The 11,319-nt window shown below is 47.4% G+C and overlaps 1 protein-coding gene across 2 annotated transcripts in view; it reads left to right on the forward strand.

Annotated features, from left to right (window-relative positions):
* Positions 1-11,319, forward strand: part of ank3a (ankyrin 3a) — an 86,979-nt gene that overhangs the window by 10,741 nt on the left and 64,919 nt on the right. The window contains exon 1 of one of the 2 annotated variants that reach the window (XM_067236044.1): positions 10,833-10,949. The exons of the other annotated variant lie outside the window; for it this stretch is intronic. Coding sequence (XP_067092145.1) covers positions 10,833-10,949 — 117 coding nt within the window. Of the gene's footprint in view, positions 1-10,832; positions 10,950-11,319 lie in introns of those variants that run through there. 2 annotated transcript variants of the gene reach the window in all.

The following is an 11,319-nucleotide window of genomic DNA, read 5'->3' on the forward strand; positions in this document are numbered from 1 at the left end:
AATTGGCTCCAAACCTAGAATAAGAACAGCCACTTGATGAAAAATCACCAGTTGTGACTGAAATGAAGAAGCGCTGGCAGTAGAAAGGCGAGTCTAATGCATAAGAAATCGTCGCTGGCTTTGTGACTGTCAGACAGCGGAGGCGTATGGTTATGGGATTTGCTAAAAGCGTGCGGCCAGATGTGCCAAGATAGAATCTAGTAAAAAACAATTACTCAATTAATGTGACTTTTCCCTGGTAGTGTGACTGTGGTCACCACATTTACAGTATTATTCGCACATACACCGTGCCAACGTCAGTTCCGTTGCCAATGCCATACAACTTGTAGAGCTAAATGCTCACGCTAGCTAGCAATTTTTTGGGGGAAAATCAAAGTAGCTTTGGGATCGGGATTCACCACAGTATTACAGCATCTGCAACAGTTAACAACTTTTTAAATTTATTGTGCCCTTCCTCCCTTAAAGAAATACTGTCGCAGGTAACGTAGCTAATCTAGCATTGTAGCTAGAGCAAGTCGTGCTCGAGCTTGCCGTCCGGTGCTCGCAACCCTTCTCTGACCTGGTCCATTGTGTCCTCCTGGGTTCCTTCTGGCCGGGACTCATTTGTTGATCTCCTAACTAGATTAGCACTTGGCTGATTAACTCACTGTAAGCCTTCTGTCACTTGCAGTTAAAGTGGGTTGGGCACAGGATGTACACTCCCACGCTCATCCTCTTTTCTTTGGTAAACAGTAAACACACGACCACACTTTCAGCATTGGCAGCTTGTCCAGAAGGGCGAAGAGTTAGCTACTCTAGCTAGCTAGCAAATTCACCGTGCCTGCCCTTGTGTCACCGCTACAATGTAGTTGTCCGCTACTGACCTAAGGATGAGAAAAGTATTAAAATGGGTAAGTCTTGTGCATTGCATTGCAAATGCTTTGAAACTAGTAGCTAGGTTTCCAAATCATGTACCCTGTCATCCGGCCAATACATCCATCCTTTATTAGGCTTCCTGTGCTGACAGGCAACGTCCACAGGTAGGCTACATGGTTAATTTAGCAGCACATCTGCATCACCCGCAAGGTATTAAAATATAAGTCATCAGGTGTTTGAAGAGAGAGCGGAAGGATTCCTGAGGTCAGGACAGACATAAAGCAGGTGGGCAGGTTACTTGCACTATTGGAACAGCGTATACTACTAGAATTTGAGCGTGATGCTGTGACGGATGATGATGTAATCTGTAGGCCTACAGGATATTACAGTCACGAACAATTTCCTTACATTCTCATTGATTTGGTTCCCAAATGTAAAACAAGGTCAGTGTGTAGTGGATCTTAAAGATGGACTGTGATGATAACGATCAAGGATTTTACTCTTAAGGAAAAAATCTCAAAATGTCATGACAGTGACCTTTGGGGAACCATCGAGTTTCTGTTCACCTTTACACTTTCACCTTTTCACTTCCCCCGTGGCTAAATCGCAGTGACAGGATTAGGTCAGGGGTGGTGAGGATGCAGGGATGGTGCGGCTAGTTTGGTCTAGAGTAGTCATACGCACCGTTGCCCAAATATTATCTCAGCATTGAGGTGGAGATGACAGCCATGATGTGGGGGAGGGGAAGGAAGAGTGTGTGTGTGTGTGTGTGTGTGAGAGAGTTAGTTTGTGTAAGTAGTACAGTTGTGTGTGTGTGTGTGTGTACAGTATGTTCTTAGGAGGTGTCCTCCCTTATCTGTCACTACATCCCAGTACCACTGGAATAATATTAGAGAACATTTTCCACTGATGTCTGAGGGCTGACAAAGGAGAAATGGTTGATGGAATTAGTGGACTAGAGGAAGATTTATGATGCTTATCAGATGTCAGTGAATGTGTGGAACATTGATAAGCGCCTACAGTACATCTCTCCTTCCCCCCTCCCTCCCCTCTCCCCCTTTCAGTTAGCCTGTAGCATTTCAGAGATGGTGAAGATGATTGGCTCTCTCTGCTGTTGGTAGATCAGGGATTTAAAATGTTAGCGTGCTCAATAGCGGACCCTAAATCTAAAGTCTTATTGATTGCTCTTCAGTTACCATACTTGACAGACTTAGGCTCGACCCAGATACAAGTGTTGAGCTGTGTTTGACATTAATTGTCAGCGGTATGTTTGCCTTATCTTAGTAAGGTTGAATGACATATACAGTCTGTACGTTTCAGTGTGTGTTATATAAGTGTGGCAGTTTTCCAGGGCCCTATCCTGGCTCCTTGTAGGGGTGTGTTCCAATGTGGGACCAGGGGGACTGAGAGGAAGAGGGGTAGAGTTCGTGACAGGGTGTACGAGGCGTGTCAAGCCCTTGAGGCGGGTAGAGAGGGCACGACATTTATGCCACCTCTTCTCTTACACCTCTCCAGTGAGTGTGCGTGCTAAAGTGTGTTTTTTGTGTGTTAATAAAATGTGTTAGAACACTATGAATTATTATATTTATTTATTTTATTTTTTGATCAGTAGATCAGACTGTTTTCTTTTTTTAATAGCTTTCCATGCACATGGCCTGAAAAAGAGTAAAGAAAAAGACATGGTTGAAATACCTGAAATTGTCTGTCATTCACTTGTTGTTTAACCTTGCTAACATTTTGGCTAGCAGTCGCAATAGTGAAATAGCAGAAGCCACGTTTCCATGAGCCCTGGATGCAACTCAAGCCCACTAGCAGCTCTGGATAACTCCAGTAGCCTCCTTGCCAATCAGTGAAAGCTAAACCTGCATGCCACAAGCAGCCCAATGCGAGCAGCTAGCCGTGCTATTGGGTCAGAGGTCAGCTGTGAAACATACCTGAGGGGTTGAGGCCGAGACAAGGCTGGGCGTTGTATTCCTGTTAGCGCTTTTCTCTCCTCAGAACTAGTGGTTTTATAAGACGAGTTAACGTGGCGTGTTTATTGCGAATATGGCCACTCGTTTCACTCCCACCCCTCCACCCCCCTCTAGGTGTGCACATACACACGCTGACAAGGTGTGAGGCAGCCTTAGCTTTAAAGATGGGAGAAACCATATAGAAGATAGCATGAGGGTACACACTGTGTGTGTGGTTGTGTGCGCTTGTGTACCAAAGCCCAGGACAGAAGTTCTCTCTGTCCTTCTACTCTTGCCAGCTGTTTGCTGTGCTGGGTGTACGTGTGTGTGTACGTGTGTGTGTGCTGATATGGAGACACAGGACAACTTTAGAGGGGAGAGAGTGTGTCCCCTTGCAGGGAGGGCTTGGCGCTGAGCTGTGATCCCATCGCCATGGGAAACTCGACACTCAGGATATTCCACTGCCCACTAGCTAAAGCATGCTTATGAGAGTAATAGGGTCTGATTGCAGTGAGCACACGCACGCACACACACACACACACACACTTTTCACACTTTTACACTTACGCACGCTCGCTCGAGCAGAAATGAACCCAAACACCTGAACAAACACCCACACGCCTACATGCACATTCATTTGCCGACCGCCGCAAGTGCCGAGACTTACACACGTTCTAGTCACGCGCAAGTGCACTTTCAGTTACACACACTTTCAGTCACTTGCGCACACACACACACACCTACCTTGTGACTAAGCTAATGAACACCCCCATCTATGAGCAGACAGAGAAATGATGGGCCCAGAGAACACATGACACCAGCAGAAAGCAGGCATATGGCGTGTGGACCCACTGATGGGCACACACATATGGTGCTGGTGGTTTGTACATCGCAGGGAAGAAGAGACTCTTGCATTTGATGAGCCTCCCAAACATAACAGTCAAGCTCGCATTCAGCACCCACTTACAATGTGTTGTGTAATAAGTTTTGGTTGTCAAATTCAAAAACGATTTCTATAGCGCAGTGTGTATCAGCCTGCACATTGAAATGGATAATACGTTCCCAAAGAGAGAGAAGGAAACATATAGGAGCTAAACCTCAACCATCTTTATAAAATACTGCGCTTGATTTTTAATATGTGAACACAGGCTAATAAATGCGCCTGCACAAATGGAATTCCTTTTTCATGAATAGTATTTGCATAACAGTAGCTATTTAGATGCCACAGTAATGCGAGGCTTGTTGTATATGAGGAGTGTACACACAGAAAACTGATCTCAGGTCAGATTTAATTTGGACTCCGCACAAGTGAGGCTCTAATGGCCAAATCGGGCTCTGATTGCCATGGCAACCATTGTTTGCTCGCTGTTCCTTTGTGTGAAGGTTCCGGAATATCCCGGCGACTCGTTGGTCACATCGCCCACCAGCGTGACTAGGGGGTTTTCATGACAGTTTTGGTGGCTGTCGTCATGGAGAACAGTCGCCATGGAGACATGCTCTCTGAGAGGTTCCTGTGAGCAGGGGTAACCAGTGTCTGAACCCCGGAGGGGGCAGGGTCTTATGATGGGAGGGGGGGGGGGGGTTCTGTGATTGGTTGGATTGACGGGGTTGTGACTCTGTACTTTGACTGTCACATTTCTTCAACACTTCCATTTTAACCCTCCCACTGGACTGCTGCGTCGATTTGGTCCAGTTTCAGCTTGCCTCAGCATCCGTCCTGCGCGTCTCTCTCTCTCTCTCTCTCTGTCTCTTTGTCTCTCCCTGTCTCTCTCCCTCTCTCTCTCTCTCTGTCTCTTTGTCTCTCTCTCTCTCTCTCTCTCTCTCTCTCTCTCTCTGTCTCTTTGTCTCTCTCTGTCTCTCTGTCTCTTTGTCTCTCTCTCTCTCTCTCTCTCTCTCTCTCTCTCTCTCTCTCTCTCTCTCTCTCTCTGTCTCTTTGTCTCTCTCTGTCTCTCTCTCTCTCTGTCTCTCCCTCTCTCTCTGTCTCTCTCTCTCTGTTTGTCTCTCTCTCTCTCTCTCTCTCTCTCTCTCTCTCTCTCTCTCTCTCTCTCTCTCTCTCTCTCTCTCTCTCTCTCTCTCTCTGTCTGTCCCAATGCATCCAGTCGCCCATTTAGTGAGTCTAACTTCAGTCAGAAAGCCACAGGGCACTCTGCAGCATCATTAAGATGATGTGACAACCAAGGGTTGGTGGTTTTTAATAGACACTTATGGTTTCTCGTCGGCATCAGTGAGCTCATCCCAGCTGGGTCTCAACTCATTTCCATGTGACTGTAAATTTTCATTTACGGTCTGATCTACAGTAATGGGACCAAACAGTTCTCCTTTGGTTAGTTTTTTGGGACAAATAGTTTTTGTAATCGGTTGTAAATCCCTTTTTTCTCAGTCTGTTTTCATGCACTGATGTATTATCTTCATAGGAAGGGGGTTTATCACAATATACTCTATTGTAACTGTCTCAAGTGTAAGTGATGAAGCCTTGTTTTATAGCTGTGTGGATCGTTATGTAAACGGGCCTTATGAATAGGAAACGTGATCTCCGACTGTGAGTGGCAGTGAATTACCCTCCTCATTCAAGCGTGAAATGGTTTATTCCTTTTATTATTGCCATTTTTACAGGAAGCAGAAAGGACTGATTCCCAGTGGGGGGTGAATGGGGCTGCTCACTACAAGCAGAAATTAATTCCCATTGATTTCGCAAAATTCCCCAATCAAAAAACAAGTCAATGTGTTCATTGACTATCCCAAAGGAAAGTGTTTAGGACGAAACAGCAACGTCGAGGCAGGTTGGCAGAAATCAACTCGCTACAAATGCAAAAGGCGATGTGAGTCTAATGGCTTTCAATCCTCTAATCTGTTTTGAGGTTAGGGTTTCGAAATCATCTATCAGCCATGACAACCATTCCCCATGGTCAGAGCTTTCAGGGGTACACCATCTGTTGCGTGCAGGAAAAATGTAGGATGACTTAAAAGTGGTCAATATATGACTTTGATACTTATTAAGTTGCTAAGAGTTACCGTGCTTGGTTTGGCATCGGCAGCTCCTGCGCTTCGTTTGATGCTGGCTGATGAGAGTTTTGGTTGCCCCCGGCAGCAGGTAGATCTTTTGACTGAATCCTGCAGGAATTATCTTCTTTTTTTTTTAAACCCCTCTCTTTGATGATGAAGTTCATTGAAGTGATATTTCAGAGCTTGTTTCTTCTCAGAGATTGAACAGTGTTCTGCGTTGGAAGTCCAAGAACACACTTTATTAATTGATTGATTCCTTGATTGTAACTTTGCGCTTCATAAGCTTATCCCGCATGGTTTGAAAGATCCCAAACTACGTGGAGTACACACTTTGCAGGGTTACAGTTGAGGCTTTCTGATATATTCAGTATTTTTAGATTGTCTCCACAGTGGAGGTGTGTGACCCTCGGCCTGCCCTGGGCCTGCCCGCCCTGGGCCTGCCCGCCCTGGGCCTGCCCGCCCTGGGCCTGCCCGCCCTGGGCCTGCCCGCCCTGGGCCTGCCCGCCCTGGGCCTGCCCGCCCTGGACCTGCCTGCCCACACAGTCTGGCTGCCCCTCTGTGGGCAAACCAGAGAAAGACATTTTGGTCCCCTTTTTGACAAGACTGAATGTGACACACATTTAGGTAGGTTACTCCCTGTTAACTGGGTTAAACCTCTCATCGCGTGGTTCATGCGAGCCCCGTTCTCCCAAGGGAGACGTTAGAACGTGGACGATGATGCGGCGGTGGAACGGACACCGAGAGGAGAACCTGTCTGTGTTCTCTTGACCTGGTTTCCGCCGGAGTCGACCACAGCGGACATGATGCTAATGAGGGGGAAGTGATGGAGGGTCGTAAACACACGTTAGCCCTCAGTGTGTAAATGACCTGGATGTTTTACCGCTCTGGATGTTTTTAAACGAAGAGATTAAAATCTTGCAGTGTCGCTCCAGAGAGATGTGTGTGTGTGGGGGGGGGGAGACAGAGAATTGATTTATTTTTGAACTATTTCCTGTTTTATCACCCCGTTTTTTAGTCACCTACTTTGTGTCATTTATCATCTTTAAACTTGTTTTGTAATTCAGACCTTAAGCCTTCCTCTCTCTCTGTCTCTCTCCCTCTCTCTCTCCCTCTCTCTCTCTCTCTCTCCCTCTCTCTCTCCCTCTCTCTCTCCCTCTCTGTCTCTCTCCGTCTCTCTCTCTTGCTCTCCACTTTGAAAACAAATATCATTCTCCTTTATTTTCCTCATATCATTTCAGCATTTCTCGTCTGAATCTCTCCAGCAGTCAGCCCCAGCCCGGGGGGGGGGGCTCAACACGCGAGTGGACAGATCTATTTCCTGTCCCTGTCACCTCCAACCTCTCCCTCTTCCTTGCATGCTGTGCCCTGTGGCTAGACGCCCATGCAGACAAGAATAATGCTCTGTACACTCCTGTGTTCATGGTTGCATTGTAATAACCAGCCTAGTAACCCCACCTCAATGGTTGTAATGAGTATATTTTCCTCAGAGGACTACAAAAAAGATTAAGTGCAGTTGGCCGACATAGGGATTTATTTGTTATTCTAGTCTTTTGTAATCATATTGGTATTAGTCACACTACTACGTTTACAGAATTGTAATACTCATGTGCCATGTGAGAAAAAAAATATTGTGTCACTAGGTGGAAATTGTTCAACAGCAAGTTCCAACCTTTGACCACTAGAGGGGGTCAGAGAATGAGGAAAGAAAGCGGTCGTTTCACAGAAGAAGGCTTCAAGCTCTTTCATGACATGACCACATACACTCCATTGTTATGGTTAAGAACAAACTGACATTGTTGTCTTCATAGGCAGAAATTTGACATATGATTAGAATTCTGTTTCTTCTTTCTGTGATAGCTTCATCCACGGAGAGAGAATTTGCTTCTCCTTTTACCCCCAAAATAGACAATCAAAGCATTATCTGGGCTATTCTGTGCAAAATTGTACATGTTTACTGTCCGAACAGTTTCAACTGTCTTCAATACGCCATATCTCTTCAAGTTCTATTCAGATTGTTTCCTGGTGCAAAAATACAATTAATTTAAAAATCACCTTAGTCTGAGAATCAATAACATATTGGGCTATAGCAGAATATATTTTTCTTCAAATATTTATCTGAAAATGTAAGACATCTGTGCTTTACAGCTATCAACACCACTCCGGATATTGTGGTATCTCGGTTAACCTCGTCCTGACCTGGAGGCATCGCCGATCACCACGCTGCTGGCTTTGTCTCCAGCTGCTGCTTGGTGTCAGCATGGACCGCGTGTTGTGGCTGCAGAGGTCAAAAGGTCAACGGGTACGAGCGCACTGGGATTGGTTCAGTGACCCCTCCTGGGACAAATAGACTGCACAGGTCTAGGCCTGTAACACCGTAGATAACTCACCAGAGATGAAGGTCTGTAACACCAATGGAGGGAACGGGATCACAGAAAAACAGCATTTATACTAGTTTTATTCCAACAGTATTTGGAATACTTCATATCGACCCTCTCTCGTGTATTGATGTAGTAGCAGTGTTTTACTATGGTTGTAAATCCCATCGATACAGTAGCAGTGGATGTGGCAGCCTGCCTGCAGACGGGGAGAAACGGTGCCGTTAAAGACGAGCCCCTTCTGGAACACACCCAACTCTGCCCAAGGTTATGGCACGGTGGCTGTGTCTCCACCCATGCCAACACGAGGAGTTCTGGGAGCCCCGGAACTCCTCTTTAACTGAATCTCCCCTCTACAAATGCCTTTGGCTGTGATTTAATCGGTCGATTCGTTCTAATTGTTTTCTCTCAAGTGACATAGCTTATATTTTATAACTTGCTGAAATGTGTTGGTTTTGAAATGTCACTGTTTGTGTTTTTGCTCCTTCGAAGCTGTGTACGGCAATGTATTTAGATTGAGCGTGGAGATAATCTTCACTCCTCTGTGCTTGCCTTTATTCAGAGAAGGAGAATTTAGGTTAGGCTGCCTTGAGTCTTCCTCTGAACAAACCCCCAACTGGTGCTGTTACCTTTCCATGCTCCCCATCATCTAGCCTCCCCGAGCAAGCCCATTGGCCCTCGCTTAGCAACAACATGATAATTTGGCATAATGTGACACCCCCCTGATGCATGATGGGGCACGTGGGGCCCCGCCCCTGATGCTTGTGTCTGCACGGCCGTTTGAAAAGAAAAATGAAAAAGGGGGGGATGAGCAGAGCACAGAAAAAGGGATTTCACGCCAATTTTGGTTTCATGGCTGGTGTCCGCAGAGTAAACCTGTTATGTGTCCCTGGTGCCTCTCATCTCGCTCCGACTACAATGAGGGATGAGATTTCTTTCGTCTTTTCGAGTCCTTCCCTCCCATCTGCACTACACACACACATGCGTGCAGAGAGCGGAGGCAGAGTGAGGCAGACAGGCATGCGCCGGGGCAGCCCGTGTGCGGCAGAGGACCCACGCAGCCTCACAGGTGCTCTGACGCAGACCGAGCAAAACAAAGATGGCCGCTGCCCTTCCACGTTTCCTCGTCAGACTTGAGCCAAGCGGTGGTGAAGGACATTGTGAATAAGACATCTCGCTCTCTTTTCTCTCTCTCTCTCTCTCTCTCTCTCTCTCTCTCTCTCTCTCTCTCTCTCTCTCTCTCTCTCGCTTCCATTCTTTAATCACAAGAATCAAACCCTGTCTATTGTTGTGGTTCACCCAGCTCTGTTGATAGCCTCCCCCTCCTTCCCTCCCTCCGTCCCTCCCTCCCCTCTCCTTTCAACAAAGAGCCTTTCGATTTGGTGAAACAAAAGCTTCCCTGATCCTCTTTGACCTCTCCATCAAACATGTCCCCGACCCCAGATGGTAGAATGACCACAGTGTCAGAGACGGGGAATCTGAGGTATTTTATGATCCGATAGGAATAACTGATGGCGACAAATGTCTTCGAGGACAATAAGAGAATAAGAAAGCTAGCATTCTTTCGTTTAATCATCTGTTTGTTTTTGTGTAGAGAAGAAATGCCCATTACAGTGAGTTCGCCCTTTTTATTTTTCCGATCACGGACCTCATTGTCGTCGTTCCAACACACTGACAGGGGTGAGGTAGTGTGGCTATTGGCTTTGTGTTCATCCATCCTCAGAAGAACAGGTTGATGAGGGGGAACAAGGCTCAGCTCTGAATATGATTGGACAGGTCTGTTGCCTCCTCTCCCTCCCCCAACCCCAGTGCGAGTCTGTGTGTGTGTGTGTGTGTGTGCGTGTGTGTGAGCATGTCTGCACTGAATTACCATCAGGACTGTCCCACCTGCCCCCTCCCCCCACAGCTTGTTCTCTACATGCCCCCCCCCCCATCTCCTCGCTCACTTGGGCACTTCCAGCTGGTGGGGGGGGGGGGGGGGGGGGATGGGGGTGGTACACACAAAGTACATACACCTCCTTACTCTCCTTCACTCCCCGCTCCCTCCCTGCCTAGTCTTCCCCAGCTGGCTCCCATACTCTCCATTCATACACAGCCACCCTCTCCCATACACACGCACACACACACACACACACACAGGGGCAGCAGGGGTGCAGGTAGTGGACCACGGAGCAAGAGGGGACGGGAAAGAAGACGGCCAGAAGCCCAGCGTGGTTACCGTAGTAACCGCTCTCCTCTCTCGCTTCCCCCCTCTCTCTCTATCTCTCTCACACACACACACACGCTCGCTCGCTCGCGCTCCTCCACCTCTGTGACTGGTGATGCTCATGTCTCTCAATCCCGGCTTCTCCTCTCTCACTCCCTCGCTCCTGGATACACTACTGGATGACACAGAAAGAAGAGGAGAGGAAAAAGGCTGTTTATCATCTGCTCTGCTTCTTCTGAAAGGGACAAACCAGGAGGGATACCTACTCTCCCACACACTCCTTGTCAGGAGGGGAATCTTGGCGTATTTCTTCTCCTTTTTTTTTTGTTGTCTTTCTCCTCTGATTTTTTTTTTTCTCCCTTCCTTCTCTGAGATCGTTGGTGAGTCCACCCTTAACTTCTCAGGGGTTTTGACAGGGTGTGCGTGCATGTTTTTTTCGCCATGGCGCACGCCGCCTCCCAGCTGAAGAAGAACCGGGACGTGGACGTGAATGCTATCGAGGATGAGAAGGAGAAGAAGAAAAAGAGCAGGAAACTGTCCCGGGAACAAAAGAAAAAGGTACGAGCTGTCATCAGCAGAGCGCGACTTTCCCCTTGTGTTTGAATGGGCGACATTGTTCAGTACGCCGTACGCGCCCACACACACACGCGCGCGCTACTTACTGTGCAAGGTAGAACATTGAAGGAGCCTCCATTTTCACCCAACCACAGATACATCTGTGGTTGGGTGTCAGTGTTGCCATCTCCTTCCCTGCTCAACATGTCCTGCGTGTGTGAGTGTGTTTCTGTGTCGGTGAAAACACCCTGGTCACACACACACCTGCTGTGTGATTGGAGAGTGATTTCACCTGTTAATCAGCGTGTAGCTACCTGGTCTCGTTGGCGGGTGAGGACGTAAGGTCATACTTGGCATGGCGCCCGCTTTCAGT

The sequence above is a fragment of the Osmerus mordax genome, chromosome 5 (assembly GCF_038355195.1).
Source record: "Osmerus mordax isolate fOsmMor3 chromosome 5, fOsmMor3.pri, whole genome shotgun sequence".
Lineage (NCBI taxonomy): Eukaryota > Metazoa > Chordata > Actinopteri > Osmeriformes > Osmeridae > Osmerus > Osmerus mordax.